Here is a 24,112-nt window from a genome sequence, read left to right as displayed (position 1 = left end):
ATGTGAACAATAATGAACAATAATGAGAAATAAAATAAATAAATTTAACCATTTTAATGCTAGAAACATGTCAGTGTATTAACAAAAGGATTGACGATATATTTTTTTTTTAATACCGTTTGGTATATCATAATTATACAATAAAAATAAAAGAAAAGTTAAAGTAGATAAATATACATAATATTTACATAAAAGTATTCTCTCAAACAGCTTGTAGGATTATTAAAGGAAATAATGACGATTAAGGAGGAATGAATGCGGTTCGGAGCAAGTGAAACAAAAATAGCACAGGAGCCTACAATAAATTAAAAAACGAGATATAAATTATTTTAAAGTAATAAAAATATTAATGATATACAATAAATGATTGGACATAGAAATTACAATTTAACCATTTAATAGTATATGTAATTTAGGCACTATTTGATCAGAAGTGCCATCACGTAAGATATATTCAATAAATTCGTCGAACATTTTCAGATCTTCTACTTTACCAAATGTTCGTTTATAAAATTGTGCCTGGAACTCTAATAATTTTATCATTACATCGCCTAAATCGTATATAGCTAAAAAATATAACAATATAAATAAAAAAATAGATTTTCTATAATAATTTGTTAAATAATTACCTTCTCCCATAACTTGATACTTCCAAATCACCATTACGTCTTCCTAAAATGTGCAAAATAGTTTATTGTAATACGCCTAAGTAGAAAAGCGTATTTAATAACGAGAGTATTAGAATGAACATTATTTTTCAATTTTCAATTTTAATAGGATCTAAGCAAATTTTTTTTCATTTCTATGTAAATAAATTACTTGCAAAATTTTTACTCTATTAAAACTCATTAAAACGTGGCACTACAAATTCAAGGTTTTTCATAAAATAAAATTTATTCTTATTGGGTTTTATATTCATTAAAAAATTTATTTGACAAACATTTTTATAGAACACTGTTTATTGTATTTGTTTTGTACGAGGCAGCTAGACCGTAAGACGGTCAGTTATGCACCGCACTAGATTGCCGTTTTACCTTAACTTTGTTTAAATCGCAATTATTGAAGTGGCAATGGGATGACAGCTAACTGCACATTCAATAAGTAACGAGAGTAGACAATAATTAAACAACAAATAATCACATATATTAGAAATTCTTCAGAGAGTATCTTAAATTTAAGGGGTAACGGGGGCCCTACTAGTGGCCAGCGAAGCGGCATAAAACAAAATAGCTAATCTCAATTAAAACAAATAATAAATAACATTAAAAATAATTTAAACTCAGCTGAATAGATGAAAATGATGAAGGTGAGACTTCAGGTTTTGTTACATTTATCACTAAACATTTCCCTACCGTTCTGTTACTCACTTATATATTTGAAAATATCAATAACTTCCGAAATACTTGTCCAAAAGTTATTCAACCAGTCATTTTCTTAATTAGATAATTATCTATAAAATATTCTAGTTAATAATGTGTGTTATCAAATGAAAGTAATAAGAACTCTAGAAGAAAGAAGACGAATTGCATAAGAAAACAAAGAGAAAACAAATTCAACACCTTTAAATATTCAGTCAATGTCAACATATTAAAGTATATTTTAAAATAGGATTTAATTTTATTAATTAATGATTTACAAATATAGAATTTCATACTAACTTTGGATATCTGCTATAATCATTTTTATAATTTAAAGTATCGAATACGAATGCTCAATAGTCAAAATCATATCTTCAAAAGCGTTTTTTTTTTTAGCTTCGATACAAAGCTAAGAAGGTATTAATTTTATCATGATGTGTTTATTTATTTTTTATTTTTTGTCTGTCACTACCCTTTCTCAGCTCTCACTGAACTGATTTTTCTCAACGATACGCCAAAAGATCACAAATCGTATTTAGTTGAAGAAATCATCCACAAAAGTTAAATAATTTTCCGTCATTCTCCGTAAATGATGAAAATCCCCAAAAAAATGACAATTTTTTAAATCAGTACATTTCGAAATTTTTTTCATTAATTTCCCGAAAATTGCTATAACTCATTGAAAAATGAACGAATAAATATAACTATGTCTTATATTAAAACCTCAAGTAATTTTCTTTTTTTTGAAAATAGGACTCTTTGACTGCCCACAGGGAAGGAGATTCAAAATAACAACGTTTGTTTACATTAAGTATAAATTTAAAATAATTTTGATTTTTTTTTCTTCTCAAAGTTAAAAAAAGTGACTTCTAATTTTCAGTTTAAATATTTCATTTAATCTATATACAGAGTGATTTTTTTATCATAACCCACTTGATTTTATCATTACTTGCAGAATAATAATAATTTAAACATTTTTTTTTCATTATCTTTAGTTACACATTATTCTTGAATTTTTAACTATGTAATACTTTTTAAGTTCATCCCTTATGCCTTGGAAGGGGGTCAACTTTGTTTTTTTAAATGGTAACACATATTTTTAATTTAATAAAATGTTTGAGTTTTTAATTTAATAGTAAATGGCATTTGAATTTTTAATATAACTTAATTCGTTTATTAGATATAATCATTTAAAGTTTCAAATTTTTGAGTTAATATATAGGTATAATACACAAGGGATTACAAATACAGGTAGCTAATTGATTTTTTATGACATCGATATTAGCAGGTACACAGCATTGTTATTATCAATGATAGTAAGGCACATTGTTATGAGTTTATAAATACACTAACTGACAATACAGAAAGTATATCAATTGATAATCATAATTGATAATAAACAATCCGTGACTGAGACAGCAATGTCATAAAATTCCAATTAACTACCTGTATTTACAATCCCATGTGTATTATACATGTATATTAACTCAACATTTTGAAACTTTAAATGTTTATATCTAATGAGCTAATAAAGTTATATTAAAAATTAAAATGCCATTTATTATTAAATTAAAAACTCAAACATTTTATTAAATTAAAAATATGTGTTACCATTTAAAAAATCAAAGTTAACCCTCATACAAGGCATAAGGGATGATCTTAAAAAGTATAACATAGTTAATAATTCAAGAATAATGTGTAACTAAAGATAATAAAAAAAAAAAATGTTTAATTTATTATTATTCTGCAAATAATTGAGTGGGTTATGATAAAAAAATCACCCTGTATATCCAGATTAATAGTAGTGCAAGTGGGCTGCGTCGTAAATAAAGCAGTGTTATATGTTCGGGATTGAAGTTCGTACCCCGCAAGTCTTTAAAACTTTTTTTTAATTTTTTTTTTAATACCTTTTTTGATTTAACAATACAATACATGAATTAGCACTTATTAATGTAATTAAATGAAGTATGAAATTGATATATGTAATAATTGTAATTTTTACGGAGAAATTATAAAAGTTATAAAATTGTTTTATACAAAATTTTTTATCATATCTTATACCTTATAAGTTATCAGCTTTGTTATTTTAAATGACAACATACATAATTAACTAGCTATTAAAATAAAAAAATGTTCTAATTAAGAAAATAACTGGTTGATAAAAAATTTTAACGACCATCGCCCACCCACCAAACATTAACGCATATAAAATAATCTTTAAAAATTTTTGCTTTAAGTGTCACGTGTTCATCCAATTTAGTTGCAGGTATCTTATATAAATAAATAATGACTTGGGGCTGATCAAAATTCAATAAAATAATTTCGGCTTATAAAAATATTTACCACCTTATAGGATAAATTATGTCTTAATTACACATATAAAAATGAATTATATAATACACATTTTATAAAATAACAATTAATAAATGTACACAATTACAGGAGGAGGACGAAAACGATAGAAGGTCAATTAATTCAGATTATTATCTAAAAAGGTGATAACACATTCGATTACTAGTATAATACCAATAAGCTAAGACCTCCTTAACAATAATATTCAGTAAAACATTTAAAACTATTACTTAGGGACGGACCAAGCTTTAAAAAATAAATAAAGAGCCAAGTTTTGTAATAAGTTATTACGTCTAAACGTATATGATGTATGTCATAACTTATAGTTATGATACCGTCAAGTATATATTTATAATAATGAAATAATAAAAACTCTCATGATTTATGATTAAATAAGTTTTTGTTAGGTTCGCAAGCTAAAATATTAAAGAGTTACTTTTTTTTATCAATATTATGTGTAACTATCGTTGATAACGATAATATTAGATGATATTAAAAGATATAATCCTATATTGCCAATAATTTACGCAGTTTTAGAAGAAAAATTAATGGTTTTATTGCTAATACTACTATTGAAATTTTTTTATTTCAACTAATATGTGGACAGATAAAAATAAAAAGAGGAATTGTACTTCATTGACTTTATATTATATAAGTGATATTTAGGCACTAAAAATTAGTAATAAATACTGTAATACTACATGGTCAGTTTCCAATTGAACAAAAAAATAAGAAAATATCTCAAAAATTTATTTGTTTCTAAGGTAGTTGCTCTATTTGAAGTCTATGTCCTTTCAAAATTAGAATTTCCAAAACGGCGATTTAATACAGCTAGGCATATTGTTGAAAAATGACGAAAAATTAAAAATTTTATTCCTTCAAGCGAATCTCAACCATTGTTGGGACGCTCAGGACCTGATCCGGCGGGCGGCGCACGAGATGGGCACCGACGTGTACATCGTTTCGGACCCGCACACCGGATCGATCCGGGACTCTGCCGGCTGGTTCTTGGACCGGTCCGGCAGAGCGGCGATCGGGGTGATGGACCGCGGCCTGACGGTCGCGGACATTGAGTCGGGCGACGGTTACGTAGTGGCGAGGATAGACGGCATGGACGTCTTGAGCTTTTATTAGGGGATTGGAGTGTAGGCTAGTCGAGTGTGGAATCTTTTATAATATGTTATTGCTTCTTCTTGAACAGTTTTAATTTTTAGATCAGAATGGAGGGTATAATTTGATACGTGTGGAGGGGAGTTAGTTAATTTTCTTAAAGAAATATATTGAAATGCCTGAATACGATTAATATTAGATTTTTTAGCATTTCCCCAAAGTTGGAGAACATAGGTCCAAATAGGTTTAATAAGGGATTTATACATTAGAAGTTTCATATTTAAGTTAGTATGTTTGTTATTAATTAGTAAAGTTCTAAGCATACGGATTCTAAGATTTAATTGGAGTCTTTTTGCACGAGTATGATAGGCCCAGGTAAGTCAGCGGGCTAGGGTTAAACCAAGATATTTTACAGACAAAGAAGAAGGAATTGACGTTAAAATAAAAAAAAAAAGAGTGTGGACTCTCACAATTTGTTTCTACACGATTATACTAAAAAAAAAAAACGATAGTACAATGGAGACGTAGTATAGTTGGGACAATTATAGATTATATCTGATAGTGATTAAAATCACAATTATAAGAAACGCTTTATTGCAAATTTATACATACTATATAATTTTAAAAAATAGGAGAATTATTTCAATAACAAAATGAACGCATATTTTTTGTATGATGTGCGGGTTAATTACTGTTCGTTTCTGGAGTATCTATATCACGCAGGAGAAAGAAGTAGGGACTGGACTGTATAAATAAATAAAATAAATTTAGGAATATATAAAAATTACCTGTATTAAAAGTTTAAACCTAATACTATATAAATAAATGATGGAAGGGGGTACTATTAATGCTAATGCAACAATGCGTAAAATAAAACAAATAAGAAGAGTAAAAATTAGATAAAACAATATAATTACAAATTACTTATACGATACTAAGAGTGATGACTGGTTGGCATATCAAGAGGAGGCGGGTAATGTCGTTGACATAACAGCTGAACTGGCAAAATGTACGGGCGCAAATAATAGTACAAGATATACGAATTTAATTATCGATGAGCGTATCGCAAAGGCGATAAATCAACGTGTTTAAAACAACTACGGACTTGCAAGTATCGTAGAACCATCTAATAAACAAATTATGGATGGCGGCGAAAAAAGTAAAATTCACCAAAGGAAACCGAAAATAACTCAGCGAGATAAAAGAATCACGTACACTAACATCCAACGTAATAATGAATCGCTCACACAACCGGTGGTGGTAGTTCGAGTGGCGTTATCAATCATAACAAAAAATTTAAAAAAACGCCCTCTCATGATGCGTATCCAACAAATTTTGAATACAAAAGAAATGAATAAATATGATTAAATATTTACAATAGCTTTGAATTAATATAACCATTTTTTGATGACATATATTTATATGCATAAATTGTGATAGCTAAAAATAGATAAAAATTTATGAAAAGCCGAATTCTATTGAATAATAAATTTTAAAAATTTATTTCAGAAATAATTTAATATACCAAGGACAAGCCTAAATTATTTTGACTCAAAAGAGATAAGATCATTTTTGGACCCCAGCAGATCATTATATCTATATTATATACCATTTAGTAAAATACGCATCACATCATCGAATGATTTATGTAAAAAGAACAATTAAATAATTAATGTGTCATATTAATTTTTCAAAATCACCAAATTTATCAATTTTAACCAAAAAATTCAGAAACTTATTGACTCTTACTTGTCTTTTATTTATATATCTTGATATTATTAATATAGAATCATTATATTTATTTAATATAATGTTTAGAAAATATGGTCTGCTATCATAATACATCGTGTTAATAATTTAGAATCACTGAAAAATTACACATAAAAAATTCTAAATTCTTTAGTAAAAATTCGTAAGTATTAGCTTGAATAAGAATATCTATAAAATAAAACGTAAATAAATTTATAATTACATCTTTAATAAGATCACTGTATTTAAATGAATTAATTAACCTTAGGTATTCCGAATACTCTATAATACCATTGTTGTTTAAGACAATTCTAAAAAAATGATTGAACACGATATCTATTTCATATTTTTCCAGTCTTATTATCTAAAAATACAAAATAATTTTATACTGAGTCAGGTAAAAAGATAATTAACTAATTAATATATGATTTTACTTCTTTTTGATCACCAGGTAGAGTTAAACTATCACCCGCCTTATTAAATGTATACATAAAATGTAGAATCTCGAAAACTCTTTTATTTTCATGAACTATAACATATATAACACTTTTAATATAGTGTGATTATATATACATATATGTATAATATAATATATAGTTAAATTAACTTATTACGTTAAATTTTTTTACTCATAATTTAAAAAAATATCCATAGGGAATTTTAAGGGATTATATTTGAAAAATCAAAAGGAATTACATATAATATGTTTTGTGTAAAATTTATAGTAATTATTTTTATAAATAATTAGTGTAAAAAAAATGCCCTTATAATAAATTTTGAGCTCTTTTAATTTGAAAAACATTTCAATATTTTAGTATTATTTCAGTATACAAGAAAAATTATTTATAAATTGTTATTTATTGAGCTTGCATACGTGGAACACTATACCCAATATTGACGAGGATTGTAACAAATTCATTTTCGGCACTGTTGACAAACCAATTATGGTGATAACACTACCGACGGGATCGTACGAATTTGAAGATTTACAGAAACGAATCACGGACAAGTACAACGGAGAAGAGTATAAGTACAGTGTGCAACAACAACAAATAGATTTTGATGATCCATTGTTGCCAACGGTTGGTTTACTCAAGGAAAACAGCAGAGAAATCGGTGACAAAAGGTTGGGTGATCGAAACGTTATCTCTTTTACAGCCGACCGCAACACTATGCGAAGCATAATCAAATGCGATCACCCCATAGATTTTACACACCCGCAATCAATCGGTCGTATACTAGGGTTCCGACCTCGTGTATTGACACCGAAAATGGAACACACGTCGGATTTCCCGTTATCTATAACAAAGGTTACATGCATACGAGTCGACTGCAATATAATTGTTGGTTCGTACCACGGAGGACGTCAATCGCATACATTGCACGAATTCTTTCCAAACGTACCACCGGGCTACCGGATTATCGAGTGTCCCAGACAAGTAGTTTACTATCCGTTAAACACAAACGTATTGAACACGATTCGAATCGCATTGCTCGATCAGGACGGTCAACGTGTCAACCTAAGAGGTGAAAAATTAACAGTGCGTCTACACATCAAACAGGATGGATGAAAGTACGATGACGTTATGGGACCGTATAAAACAGTTTGATTCCTCACAAATTGGATTATTTTTGTGCATACTAGTCACAGTCGTGCAACTATTACTACTCCTTCAAACATCCGTCAACAGCTGTCAGCTGATAAACAGTGATAACAGCAACAACAACAACAGTTCAACCACAATTTATCGTTTGGAAGCACTGGCTCGAGAACTTTATTCAGTCGACGACCGTGTCTTTATACTGGAAAAACGTGTTGACACTCTTTAAATGCCTCTGAGTTTCAACAGGAGTGTAGTGCACCATCATTTGAGTGATGGCATATACTCTACGACGGAGCAACCGGATAATCGTGCGACGCTATCGCAGCAGCAACTAACAAAGAAAAATATTGAATTTTTAAAATCGTTGGGTTGTCGAGTCAATCATGGCCGAGTACTTACACGTGTTGGAAAAATGTCAACAAGATGACAGTGTAAAACGCGAGTACTATCTAGAACATCAGAGTTACAACAACTCGTACGAACACAACAATGAAATCCGTATCGAGGTGCGCAACAATAAGAAATTCACCGTGCCGTGTGAAAGTTATTTGCAAATCGAAGGAAAACTGGAAAAACCACCAGCTGGAACAGCCGGTGAAATGGTTATGGGGCAAAATTTTCTCATGCACCTATTCGATGAAATCAGATTTGAGGTAAATGGTAAAGAAGTAGACAAGATAAAATACGTTGGGATGGCTACAACCATCAAGGGATATTGTTCATTCACACCCAACGACATTCGACGATTACAACCTGCCGGATGGAAATACGCGCAAATTTTGCACAACAACAACGATTTCGTCGATGGGACTGAATTTGTAGCGCAATGTCCATTATCTATGTGCATGGGATTTTTCGAACGGTATCGGCGCACACTGATAAACTGTACTCAGACTCTCGTGTTGAATAGATCGAGTACCGACAGCACTGTCGTATCATTGGTTCCACAGACAACAACAACAACAGACGATAAAGCGCAAGTTGCAACATTTATAAAACAAATCAACGTGAAAATATCGAAAATCAAATGGGTAGTAAAGTACTTTGAACCCAGCGTGAAAACTGAACTGGGTCTGATGCGTATTCTGGACAGCAAGAAATGGCTCCCGTTAGAATTTCAACACTGGGACGTTGCCGTTTACCCGTTGGTACCGCAGACAACTCATCACACGTGGTCGGTGCGCACCTATTCGAATGTGGAAAAACCTAGATATTTACTTATTGCCATGGGTAATGAGGACGAACACGTTCTCGGAGATTTCAATCACTGTTCATTGAGAAACGTCAAAGCGTATCTGAACGCTGACGAATACCCGTACGAGAACCAAAACGCCGATTTCGACAACAACAAGTACACAACGTTTTATAACTCGTACGCACAATTCCAGACAATGTATTACGGTCGTAAAGACCCCTATCCTTTATTGGACTATATAAATTACAAAAAACGTGGACCTATAGTCGTGATTGATTGTTCTAAACAAAACGACACCGTCAAGTCTTCAACGGTTGATCTACGCTTGGATTTCGAATGCTCCAAACAGTTTCCCGATAAAACATCATTGTATTGTGTAATTATTCACGACTGTCAAATGGAATACAACGCATTCACGGGAGAAGTACGAAAACTTTAATGTAAATACAAATTTATTTTTTATTATTGTACAATATACAATATAGAAACAAAAAAAAAAATTATATATACACTATAATGTATATATAATTTTTTTTAATAAAAAACTAGTTGTTTTGTAAACTTGTTATTTTATTTCAATCATCTTCGAATTTGACTGGAAAAGTCACGATCTTTCTTGTCAATTTTTGGTAAAGTATCAATTCCTAGAAATTATCTGTTTGTAGCCAATTCCACCAGATTGGAGAAGTAATAAACATGCTAATTTTTGAGTTTAAGTTTTAAGNAATAAACACGCTGAAATTTATTTTTAAGTTTAAGTTTTAAAATGAAAAAATCAAATATTTTTAAACATACTTTCATGTGTGGATAATCACTGAAGATAATTTTCAATGTTTTAATACAATCTATACATTGATGAATCGATCAAGTCGTTGATTTTATTGAATTTACACCTTGGTGTGGCCATTGTGATTAAAGTCTCAAGGTCCAATAGGCTTTACTGTCGCTGCGGTTCGCATTCGTCGTCTTTTCAATTGTTTCGATTGAATCCAAAAGTTCGTAATATATTCGCTTCACAACTGAGCATGCACATTCATGATTGTCCGAATTTTTTCCCACTTCCGAAAATTCACAACCTTTGTAATGTAAAAAGTCTCCACCTACACCATTCNTGTAATGTAAAAAGTCTCCACCTACACCGTTAACTTTATCGCCTAGACGTTCCGCAAAATATTGTAAATCTCTATAATTTTTCAATAGTTTACTAACTAGTTTGAAAACTCTATCCGTCGGATCGTTTTCAACAAGAAAATTCAATTTATCCGATATATCATTGAAATAATCCATCTTACGCACACAATAGATTAACAAATACTGAGAACCTATTAGAAGTCGACATACAATGTTATGTTGCTGCCCCCCACCCCTTCCTCCTTTCCAAATATCTTTTAGATAATTAATTCGTGATAAAGGATGAGGTGTATACGACTAAGATATTTAAATATTACTAGATAAATGATTGTAATGAACACTGGCCACCTACGTCATTCATACCCATGCATATAGTAGTATTAAGCAAAGACAAAAAATTCAGTTTTCCATCGTATATTTGATACGTCTGCATGTCTAATTTATATACGTTTTAATTATTATAGTAAAATATAGTTATTTAAAATAGCGTGAAAATTAAAGTGAAATGTTTACACATATATGTCATTAGGATTTAAAACAGATGCCTTTGTAAAAATTATGACCGTCTGCCGTCTCTAATGCGTTGACGGATGAAGAATGCAATCCTTCCAGTCGAAGCTATTATTTTATTAAAAATAATTTATTACAGTTGTTAAATACGGTAATAATTTATAACAATGGGAGGGATACCAGTAATAATTCAAACAAAATATATATGTAAGACATTAATCGATAAGTATAATACAGATTATAATAATATTATAAACATTATAATATATATGTTCCAGTGATTACGTCGTCGTCGTCGGCGGCGGCGGCGGTAGTGTTTATTTAAGAATGTGTTTTGCTATAAGAAAACTTGAAAAGTCGCCATTAGTATATATTGTCTACAAAAAAAAAATATTGATTTATTATTCACTATACGAATAACGGTCAAGCTTATTAACTCGTATAATAACAATTAATCTAATTGACGGCGACATCGCCGACGCCGTCGCCGCCGCGTTGGGCCATCTGGTGTATTAATCTCAAGTGCTATAGTGTAATCATCAATACAGCCATCTGGCACACAATGTTTCGAACTAATTTTTTTTTTTTTAGGTAAAATTAACATTTTACGTATGGACTTTATCTAAATATATGCATGTGGCATATCAAAATAACGGATTCGACGTTTAAAAATTGTACTTTTCACCGTAACCGTATAGCTTACCTGGAAAATGCATTTTTTTTTTTTCCCCAAAAAACCGATATTATGTATATATGGGCGAGCATAATTTAGGCGCGTGACAAGTTGTGTTAGTTTACGTCGTGTTTCATTCCCCCCCCTCCCACCTATAGGTTTGTTTACCTTTAGTTTCATTACCCCTCTCTCATAAGACTTGTTGGAGGAAGAGAGGTTCCTCACCTGATTTAGGTTAGTTTACGTTGGATTTACTTCCCCACCCTAAGACTTGTCAGAGGAGGTTCTTCTTAGGTTAGTTTACGTTGGATTACCTCCCCCTCCACCCCTCTTCCCATAACCACGGTGGTAGGGTGGGTGGTTGAAGCGGAGAGGGCCTAGAATCCCCAATATTACCCTACTAATATTTTTTTTAATGTGTTAATATTATACATTGTAGTATTATATTAGATATTATTATTATCAAACGAAAAATTATACCTATATTCCATCAGTAAAATTTATTTTAACTGATATTTTTAGTTGCCTGAAAATCCTGAAGAATGGTACATGGTAGCAAATGATTATGACACCAAATGGCAGTTTCCTAATTGTGTGGGTGCAATTGACGGTAAACAAGTCATTATTCAATCACCAATACACAGTGGTCCTGAATTTATTAATTATAAAGGTACATTCAGCATAGTATTGATGGCTTTAGTTGATGCCAATTATTGTTTTTTGTACACAAACGTTGGATGCTAAGGAAGAATTAGTGATGGAGTAGTTTTCAAAAATATTTCTCTTTCAAAAAATAGAGAATAATCAATTGATGTTTCCTCCGGACCAACCATTATCACCAAGGACTTAACCAATTCCTTTTGTATTTGTAGCGGACGATGCTTTCGCCCTTAATCTGCGTATTATGAACCCTATCTAGGGACATACGGTAAAGGGAGCTTAGAAAGAATTTTTAATTATCGTCTCTCGCGAGCTAGACGTGTTGTTGAAAACGTATTTGGTATTATTGCTTTAGTATTTCGGATTTTAAGAAAACCATTATTATTGGAACCAGAAAAGGCTGCCAATATTACAATGACTTGTACTTTGCTGCACAATTTTTTAAGAAAAAGTAGAACATCAAAGCAAATTTATACTCCTCAAGGTACATTTGACAACGACAATAGACAAGGATTTATTCCAGGAACATGGTGTCAAGACCAAGGAGACTTGAGTTCTTTATTACCGCTTCGGAGAGTACCTAGGAAACCTGGGGAGCTAGCTAAGGTCATTAGGAAAGAATTTTCTGATTATTTTATTACTTCTGGCAAAGTATCGTGGCAGGAAAACTAATAATTTTAATCAATTTAATGAATTAAATTTTTATCTTATATTTATTATTGTTTTACTTATTAGTATTAGAAATGTAAATTTAAATAACACATTTAACTTGTTTTATAAGGCTTAGATTAAAAAAACCCAGCACAGGAGGGTTGCGGCACAGTGGTGACGTACATAGTTGGATCAAGTATAATGATATCTGACATTAATTAAACTCACTATCATAAGGATTTTTTGTAAAAAAGTTGTCATTTTATATCCCCCCCTGTGGGTAGGTAAAGGGCTAAATTTATAAAAAAAATATACCAAATAATAGGTAAAGACATCAAGCATTTATAAAAAAAATATTATATTTATTTGTTCATTTTTGAAAAAATTATGGCAGTTTTAAGAAAAAAAACGGTAGCACAGTGGGGTCGAGGCACAGTATAGACGTGGCATAGATGAGATAAGTATAGATGATATCTGACAGTGATTAAAATCACTATCATAAGAAACGCTTCGATGCAAATCTGTAGATAGTGTTTCCTTTAGAGAAATTGGTGAAATATTTTAAAAGCAACATGAACTCTTATTTCTTTAATTATATCCTGATTAGTAGTTCTTTGATTTTAAAATATAATATATGAATAAATACTAATTATAGTTTTTAAATTTAGTATGAAATTGTGAGGCCAGCTATGATGTATGGTTAATAGTGTTGGGCGGTTGATAAGAAAGTAGAGCAGAGAATAAGTGTAGCAGAGATGAGAATGCTTAGTTGGATGAGTGGAGTGACTAGAGAAGATAGGATAAGGAACGAGCATATAAGAGGAAGTATAGGTGTTGCGTCAATCGTGGATAAGATGACAGAAAATAGACTTAGATTGTTTAGTCATGGTATGAGGAAAGAAGAATCGAAAGCTGTAAGAACAGTTATAGAAATGAATGTTGAAGGAAGAAGAGATAGAGGAAGACCAAAAAAGAGATGGAGGGATGCTATTGAATGCGATTTGAGGACAGCTGATGTGAGCGTAGAAGATGTGGGAGATCGTGTCAAGTGGAAGCTTAGGATAAGGGTGGCCGACCCCAAGTAGTTGGGATTAAGGCAAAGAAAAAGAAAAATATTACCAGAAATTCCGGTGGCAATTGACATAATATGATTGTTGTTTCGGAATGTACAATTTAGCGTTTAGTTGGGTTTAAATAATATAGCGTCAAATCAATTACCTACTCTATCGGTTGTATCTCAATATACACTACACTTTAATGATACAATAAATAAATAAACTCACACATACACACATATGCATTTATAACATTGTGTCTAATGTAAGTATAACATGATAAAAAGTAACCGTAAAATGAAAAAAATGGAATATAAATTTTATTACTCATATTAAATGTAATGTAACTCGAAAAATATTTGTTTAAATGAAAAAATATAAGATTATATTTTTATTTATAATTGTCTTTTAAACAACTTTTGTGCGAAACTTTTTTTTGTAAGTTAAATATTTTTTTTTGAGAAAATTAAGAAAGCTCATATTTTTGAACTTTTGCGAGGATTTAAAAAAAAAGCTCAATTCCAATCTTGAGGACTATTAGTATGTCATTATACATATTTTAATTCAACTTTTAAAAAAACAAAATTTTTTCCGCAATTTTTCCTTTGTTGACAGGCCTAGATGTCAATTTTAAACTTGTAATTGAGCTAAAAGTTATGGTAATATATTCAATTTATTTTACTATAAACTTTCATAAATCTTTATCAAAAATTTTTCATCAACTTTAAAGAACCAAAAAAATAGGTTAAAATTGAAAATTTGGACTGATTATTTTTAACATATTAAAAATCAAATCAGTAATAATTTGAAAACAAATTTTTTTTTCTTTTAATTATTATTTTATATATATAATTAGTAATAATATAAAAAATTAGAAGTGATAGAAATAGTCTACTTGCAGATTTGAAAACAACGCGAAAATTTGATTTAGAAAAGTATATTTTTGCTTCTGATGAAAGTTCCTTGTAGTCCAGTGCATTTTTTTATAGTAACAAACAGTTTTTATTGAAAATTATTGTATCAAGCCCTTTAAATTTTTATACACGTAAAAGTAAAGCAAAATATAACTTCTTTATTATTTTTATAATTTCTCCGTTTAAATTACAATATTAAATATCAATTTCATACTAAATTTAATAATTATAATTAGTATATATTCATATATTATATTTTAAAATCAAAGAACTACTAATCATGATATAATTAAAGAAATAAGAGTTGATGTTGCTTTTGGAATAATCCACCAATTGCCTAATTAAAACAAAAAAAAAAAAAGTTTGTTGGGAATTTTTTCTGCTATTCTGCAAAATTACTCCTTCGTTGACTAGAATGAATCATTAAATAGAAAATTTTATGAGAATTAAAACAATGTTATTTTTAAGATTAATATGCAGTCAGAAAGTTTTATAATTATTATTTATTGTAAATTTATCAGAAAAACTCATTATTTTTTGCATTTTTATCGTAATAGAACACTTAAATAGAAATCATAGTAATCATTTCTAAGTAATTTTTGATATTTAAAAAGATTCTACTATTGAAATATCCAGAACTGAATTAATTTTAATGATTTACTTTAACTAAAAAAAAAAAAGTTAATATTTTGAATCCCTCTTGTGGGCAGGTAAAGGGTTAGATTTATAAAAAAAACCAAATGATAGATAAAGACATGCATCTAAATAAAAAAAAATATACTGATTTGGTCATTTTTGATAAAGTTATAACAATTAACAAAGTTATAAGTTTTATACACTGGACTACAAGGAACTTCCATCAGAAACAAAAATATACTATTCTAAATCAACTTTTCGCGATGTTTTAAAATGTGCAATTAGACTTTTTCTATAACTTCTAAGTTTTAATATTATTAAAAAATAGTTTTTACATATAAAAAAAAATAATTAAGAACAAAAAAAATTGTTTTAAATTAATACTGATTTGATATAATATTTAATATTAATTTGATTATTAATAAGTTAAAAATAAGGAAAATGACATATTTAACCTATTTTGTTAATCGTTTAAAGTTGATTGTTGTAAATGTTTATAATAAAAAAAAAAAATTTATTTTACCATAACTTTTAGCTCAATTGGTAAGTTTGACATTGACATAATTAAATAGAAAATTTTATGACAATTAAAAAAATTGTATCGTTAAGATCAATATGCAGTCAGAAAGTTTTATAATTACTATTTATTGTAAATTTATCAGAAAAGCTCAATATTTTTTTGCATTTTTATGGTAATAGATAACTTAAATAGAAGTAATAGTAATAATTTCCTAGGAACTTTTGTTGTTTGTTGAAAAGATTCTATAATTGAAATATTGAGAACTTAATTAATTTTAATGATTTACTTTAACTAAATGTACCAATCAAAACAAAGTTGTTAAAAAGATTTACTCAATTGAGTGTATTATAAAATTTGATTATATTTGTAAAAATCAATTGTTAATTCAGGAGAAAAAACAATCATTTTTTTTAGAAATGATTTATATAGCAACATGTTACAAAAAAAAATTGTAATATTATAGTCTAGTAGTAGCACACACAAATAGAGTAAAAAAATTATTAAATTACAAAGTAAAATGATTTAATTTTGTAGTTGAAACCTATCATATCAAACTTCATTCGTTAATAAATATTTTGAAAACATTAGAAATTAATGATTTTAATTGTCTTTATGGAGACGATGTAATAACTAACTGTTTAATTGATAAATTAGAATTTTTTTTTCAATTTTTGAGAGTAATATCTTCAACTAGATACGAATTGTAGTAATTTGACGTATTGTTGAAAAAAGTAGGTCAAGTTAGAGCAGAGAAAATAAATGATAGTCACAAAAAAATATCTTCTCGGCTTTGCATCGAAGCGAAAACTTAAAATATAGTAAAATAATTTTAATACGAATAAGAAATTTCTTCTTGCAAGGGGCGACTAAAGTGATGGGATCCTTGATCTTTATTGAAGTTATTGAATCTAAATGTGATAAAAATCAAACGAGTTAAAATTTATACTAACTTAAAAAGAATTAAGAAAAAATGCAAAAAATTCATTGCCATATGCGGGTTGGAACCTCGTACCCCAAGCGTGTAAAACATAAATTTTACCAACTCGGCAACCGTACGTTGCTTCCGGCGGTTGAAAAATTGGCTATTTAAGCTAGTTCAAATTTCAAAGTTATTTTTCTCGACTTAAAAGAAACAAACATATTTAAATAAGTTTAACTATCTATACTATATCAATTTTAATTTATATAATATTTATGAAAATCTGTACTCCCCTTGTCAGGTATTTTAAAATAAAATAAAATACAAAACCCAGAATTTTAACACAAAAATAGCATATTTTTGCATACGGTAGTCATTTTTACCATGAAGACAAATCCAGAGGTCAAATTTTTTTTTTTCACATTAAAGTATATTACATAAGCTTTAATTTAAGATATATTTAAAAGTGTCAGTATTTTCAGAATACTTTCAAAAATTAAATTGAAAATATCGTAGTAACAATACGCATGTTTAAAGTTTTGACCCCCCCTTGTTAAAGGGGTATGATCCGATTTACAAAAAAAGCGTGTAGATGAAAGGAGTAATATCAATATTTATTATAAAAAAATAATAATATAGATCCATACATTTTTCCAAAAGTTATATAAAATATAAATTAAATAATATAACATATAAAATCGAGATTTTTTTCACGGAAATCGTACGTTTTTCTTTAACTTTGATGTCCGTTTTCACCACGAAGACAAGTCCAGAGGTCAAATTTTTTTTTTTCAAATTAAAGTATATTACATAAGCTTTAATTTAAGATATATATAAAAGTGTCAGTCTTTCCGGAACATTTTCAAAAGTTAAGTTGAAAAAGTTCTACTTTCTATACGCATTTTAAAAGGTTTGCACCCCCCCTGTATAAAGGGAAATGGTCCGATTTTAAAAAAAAGTATGTCGAATGAAAGAAGTATATATAAAGTATTTATCATTAAAGAATAAAGTTGATTCATGCATTTTTTAAAAAGTTATAGCAACATAATGTTAAAAAATGTAAAATATAATATCAAGAATTTTTTCACAAAAATAGCATATTTTTGCATACGGTAGTCATTTTCACCATGAAGACAAGTCCAGAGGTCAAATTTTTTTTTTTCAAATTAAAGTATATTACATTAGCTTTAATTTAAGGTATATATAAAATTGTCAGTCTTTCCGGAACATTTTCAAAAGTTAAGTTGAAAAAGTTAATTTTTTGTAAAAAAGTTACCATTTTGAAACCCCATCCTTTGGGCTGTTAAAGGGTCAAATGTTCACAAAAATATATAAAATGATAGGTAATTATCTAAGGTATCTATAAAAAAAAAAATTATATTGATTCGGTCATTTTTAAAAAAGTTATGGCAATTTTAAGTAAAAAAAATTGAAAAAATATCGAAAATTAGCGATTTTTAAATTTGTAATTTTTTTGAACGTTACCACCATTTACGGGGAACGAGGGAAATTAATTTATCTCAGTGTCAAGGGCGGGGAGACAACCGATGACAACCGATTGTCATATTAATAGCTGGACGGCTGATATCGAGAGAGACACGGGTCAGCGCCAATCTAGAGCAAAAGGCGGTGCCGTGTCAGACATTTACATTGTTGTGTTAGTTTAATTTTAGTTAAATAAAATGTGGATCTCAAAATATTGTTTTTAGCTTATAAATAATGATGGTTAAATTATCAAATCATAAAAAATTGTTTCTTTTATTCACAGTATATTATTAAATTATTAATTGAAATAAATGCAGAGCATAAATATTGTGTTAATCAACTTACAAAATACAAAACAATTTTAGCAATTGTATTTTAAAAAATTAATGTAATTAAATTAAATTAAAGGTAATTTTAAACAACAACTTTTAGACTAGTGCTTTGTAAGATATTCTAATTTTTGTATCTAAGTGGCAGAAGAAGTGTGACCGAAGAATGACTAATGATAAAAATAGCAGCATCTGCGCTTCACCAAAGTATTATATTTTAAAATTCTAATAACTTCCAAAGTATTGTTCCAAAAGTTATTATCGACAGTCATTTTCTTAATTATAAACTAGTTTAATATGTATGTTGCCGTTTAAACAAATAAAGTTGACACCCCTGTATAATATATAAGAAATGGTCCGAAAAATTATTTTATAACAAGTACATAGAAATACATTTGTAACTAACAAAATTAAAAAAAAAAATATTTTTAAAAAAGTTATTATTTTAAAGGCACTTGTTTGACTAGCGGTAAAAAAATCCCTCTGTATAATAATATAATAAAATTGAAAATTTATTTAATTAACTAATTAAAACAAATAATTATTTTAATTAACTAAAACAATTTATATAAACAAATTAAGTATTGATTTTGATCGAATATTCGTCAAAATAAAAAACATAGCCGAGTAGACCGTCCTCACTTATCGCGTATTTGGACAAATATTTATAATCTCTTTGATTCGCGTCACAAATACCGACAACCGTCGGAAAGATGACGAATAACGAATGTTGATGAACGAACGCCGAACATTCGTACAAGTACACCGCTCCTACTGCTTGACAATAAAGACAAATAGCGAATGTTCGTCAAATACACGAGTAGTGGAAATTTGGCTTTAGACGCCTAAGTGGCTCATTTTTAGCGTAATTCCTTTGGTAGTGAGAGACAACGAATGGAGTATTATTTCTTGTTGCTCGCTGAGGCACTTTGAAACATATTAGAGACAATATGACAGGTGAATCAATGTTGCCACTCAATAAACCATTTAATAATTTAATTTCAGCATTACGTCTACGCTCGGTTAGTAAGGATAGGTCGAGCAAATTAGAGACAAGGGCATAATCATGATTAAGACAGTCTATACTAAGAAAGTAGCTAACAAAGCGTAAGAACACAAAGCGTTATCGTAATATCTATATTAACTTTTTTATAAGTGTGTCTTTTAAATATTTATAACAATATGCAAAAAAGTAGACGCCAATATGAACTTGACATAAAATGAAATTTAACCCACATACCGTTCAAATAACAACGTTAGCAGATTATTTTAAACATGTACAAACAAAACAAATGAAAGAGTATACTATGATTACTAGAATAATTATAAAAAGGTTCGGAGCAACTGAATCAAAAATAGCACAGAGTCTACAATAAATTGAAAAAACGAGATATAAATTACTTTAAAGCAATAAAAAAAATAATGAAATGCAATAAATGATTTGACTTAGAAATTACAACTTAATTATTTAATCTATTAACTAAAATGTATTATTTATTAGTAACATAAAGTCAAGCTCTGGAATTTCATCATTTATGATACATTCAATAAAATGTTCGATTCTTGTCTCATCTTCCACTTTAAAAAATCTTTGTCCATAAAATTGTGCCTGGAGCCTTACTAAATCTATGAGTACATTGCCTATATCGTATGTACCTAAAAAATATAACAATATAAATAAAAAATAGATTTTTTATAATAATTTGATAAATAATTACCTTCTCCCATTACTTTAAACTTCCAATTCAGTAATTCGTTTTTCTAAAATGTGCAAAATAGTTTATTGTAATACGCCTAAGTAGAAGAGCGTATTTAATAACGAGGGTATTAGAATGGATCTTATTTTACAATTTTCAATTTTAATAGCCGCTAAGCAAATTTTTTTTCATTTCTATGTAAATAAATTACTTGCAAAATTTTTACTCTATTAAAACTCATTAAAACGTGGCACTACAAATTCAAGGTTTTTCATAAAATAAAATTTATTCTTATTGGGTTTTATATTCATTAAAAAATTTATTTGACAAACATTTTTATAGAACACTGTTTATTGTATTTGTTTTGTACGTGGCAGCTAGACCGTAGGACTAGTTGTGCACCGTACTAGATTGCCATTTTACCTTAACTTTGTTCAAATCGCTATTATTGAAGGGGCAATGGTTCACCTGTGGGATGACGGCTAACTGCACATTCAATAAGTAACGAGAGTAGACAATAATTAAACAACAAATAACCACATATATTAGAAATTCCTCAGAGAGTATCTTAAATTTAAGGGATAACGGGGGCCCTTAAATACTAGTGACCGGCGAAGCGGCATAAAACAAAATAGTTTATCTCAATTAAAACAAACAATAAATAGCATTAAAAAATAATATAAAACTCAGCTGTATATATGAAGTTTTTGATAGTGATGAATGATCTGTATGAGATCTTGTGTTAATGGAGTCGAACATCTGAGTATGACGAGTCAGAGTACAGATTCAGGTACGTAATGCAAATGAGAATAAACGGAAAAAAAGCGACTATGACAATGAAGATATTTAGTAATGGTCAGGGCTGAAACACTAGTGGCGTGCAAGGGCACGAGGATTTCGAGCACAAGGTTGCAATAAACAAATAAAAAATAACGGCCTACGAAGGCCGAACAATTTACCATTCAACGAAGGCACTTGCTACAAAAAGAAAAAGACACATAAAACAATTAACTGACTAACTTACGATAATGAACTGTACACAAATTACAATTGACACGGAGGTCATCGATTTGCCGTATTAGGTGGGCAAAGGGGCCAGTAAAGCAGGACGTTGGAGATCAGCTGTCACACGATATAATATAAACAACGATGTTTGTAATAACTGGTCTACTAGATCTTTACTAAAGGCATTCTATATCAAACAGTATTATTAATTTATAAAAAAGAGGTCTCTTTATACTTTTACATTTTCGGAATTTATTATATTTTATATTATTTGCTAAAGGTGAGACCTCGGGCTTTATTACTAATCATTTCCCTACCGTACAGTTCCTCTCTCCTATGTTTGAAAATAAATTAAGTATAAATTTAAATTAATATTGATTTTATTTTCTCCTCAAAGGTAAAAAAAAGCGACTTTGAATTTTAGATCTAGTTTAAATATTTCATTTTATCTGTATAAACACGTAGTGCAAGTGGACTGCGTCGTAAATAAAGCAGTGTTATACGTTAGGGGAACGAAGTTCGCACCCCGCAAGTCTATATAATTTTTTTTTTATTTCCTTTTTTGAGTTTAAAGTACAATACATGAATTAGAACTTATTAATGTAATAAAATACAATATGAAATTAATATATATATATATATATATATATATATATATATTAATTGTAATTTTTACGGAGAAATTATAAAATTGTTTTATACAGAGTTTTATGTTGGTTTTTTTTTTTAAATTCATATCTTATACCTTATAAGGTATCAGCTTTGTTATTTTAAACGACAACATAAATATTTAACTAGCTATTAAAATAAAAAATGTTCTAATTAAGAAAATAATTGGTTGATAAAAAATTTTAGCGACCATCGCACACCCACCGAACATTAATGCATATAAAATAATCACCAAAATGTAAAATTGAACATTTTATAAAATACTAGATTTTTTATAAATTCTTAATGTTTGGCGCTGTAGGTATTACACGGAACTCGCGTGAAGGTGAAATAAAATAAAAACACAACACTTTAGGGTTTAAAAGACGTCGTGCCGTTTATTAAGTGTTTCTAAAACTTAGTACTGTCTTAAACGAAAAATACTCCGGAAAAACACAGAATATGTAAATAACAGTAATTTATATATTCGGAAACAGATAAAATGTTCGTAGCTGCGTGTTTGGCGTTGTTGAGCAGACGATAAAAAAATACCTATTTTGATATCGGTGTCACGGAGATAACTGACTCCACGTATTATTGTGGCGGGTATTCGACCCTAGGCATTTATTGGCACCACGCGTCTGTGTAACGGTCCGGTTTACAGCGGAGCGGTGGCTAAGAAGTAGCTGACGCCACCCGGAGGTGTCAAACGGGTGACAACAACGTGTCCGTGTCATGCTGTTAATTTTTTCTGGGAAGGATTAAGAAACTTTATGCACAAGATCAAATAGCCTTTCTTTTTAGAAAATAGAAAATATAATAAAAATAATTCTATATCATTTTTGTCCGATTAAAGTTTGAACTAATTCAAGACAAAATATAAATAAATTTGTTTTTATGCCAACATTTTTGCATTAAACGTCACGAGTTCATCCAATTTAGTTTCAACTTTGCAGATATTTTATATAAATAAAATATGATACGGGGCTTTGAAAATTCAATAAAAAAAATTCGGCTTATAAAAATATTAACATCCTAGAGAATAAATTATGTCTTATTTACTTATATAAAAATGAATTATTGAATACACATTTTATAAAATCACAATCAATAAATGTATACTATCGCAGGAGGAGGACGGAAACGATAGAAGATCAACTAACTCAGATTATTATCTAAAAAGGTCGATTACTAGTATAATATCAATAAGCTAAGTCCTCCTTAACAATAATTTTCAGTAAAACATTTAAAACTAATTCTTAGGGTCGGATCAAGCTTTAAAAAATAAATTAAGAGCCAGGTTTTGTAAAAAGTTATTACGTCTAAATGTATAAGTCATAAAGTATAGTTCGGATACCGTCAAGTATATATTTATAATAATGAAATAAATAACACTCTCATGATTTATGATTACATAAGTTTCTGTTAGATTTGCAAGCTAATTCGGCAATATCAAAGCGCTACTTTATTTTATCAATATTATGTGTAACTATCATTGATAACGTTAATATAAGATGGTAATAAAATATATAATCCTATATTGCCGATAATTTACGCATTTTTTGAAGAAAAATTACTGGTTTTATTGCTAATACTACTATTGAAATTTTTTTATTTCAAATAATATGTGGACAAATAAAAGTAAAAAGAGGAATTGTACTTCATTGACTTTATATTATATAAGTGATATTTAGGAACTAAAAATGAGTAATATAATACTGTAATAATACATGGTCAGTTTCCAATTGAACAAAAAAATAAGAAAATATCTCAAAAATTTATTCGTTTCTAAGATAGTTGCTCTATTTAAAGTCTATGTCCTTTCAAAATTAGAATTTCCAAAACGGCGATTTAATACAGCTAGGCATATTGTTGAAAAATGACGAAAAATTAAAAAAAAAAAAAAAAAAA

The 24,112-nt window shown here is 28.9% G+C and overlaps 1 protein-coding gene and 1 long non-coding RNA gene across 2 annotated transcripts in view; both read right to left on the bottom strand.

Annotated features, from left to right (window-relative positions):
- Positions 1 to 9,885: 9,885 nt before the first annotated feature.
- On the bottom strand, positions 9,886 to 11,617 carry LOC126906016 (uncharacterized). Its single transcript, XR_007704162.1, has 3 exons — positions 10,502 to 11,617; positions 10,164 to 10,468; positions 9,886 to 10,067 (listed from the first exon to the last, which is right to left on the bottom strand). It is a non-coding gene; the product is annotated as an uncharacterized LOC126906016 (long non-coding RNA).
- Positions 11,618 to 19,456: 7,839 nt separating this feature from the next.
- The window catches only part of LOC126905993 (uncharacterized), a 10,387-nt gene continuing 5,731 nt past the window's right edge, over positions 19,457 to 24,112 (bottom strand). The window contains exons 5-6 of the mRNA XM_050686217.1: positions 20,570 to 20,612; positions 19,457 to 20,507 (exon numbers count right to left, since the gene is read on the bottom strand). Of these exons, the coding sequence (XP_050542174.1) occupies positions 20,332 to 20,507; positions 20,570 to 20,612 (219 nt within the window). The 3' untranslated portion in view covers positions 19,457 to 20,331. The remainder of the gene's footprint in view (positions 20,508 to 20,569; positions 20,613 to 24,112) is intronic.

The sequence above is a fragment of the Daktulosphaira vitifoliae genome, unplaced genomic scaffold, assembly GCF_025091365.1.
Source record: "Daktulosphaira vitifoliae isolate Bord-2020 unplaced genomic scaffold, ASM2509136v1 Scaffold_4, whole genome shotgun sequence".
Lineage (NCBI taxonomy): Eukaryota > Metazoa > Arthropoda > Insecta > Hemiptera > Phylloxeridae > Daktulosphaira > Daktulosphaira vitifoliae.
This window is presented reverse-complemented; position numbering and strand designations above follow the sequence as displayed.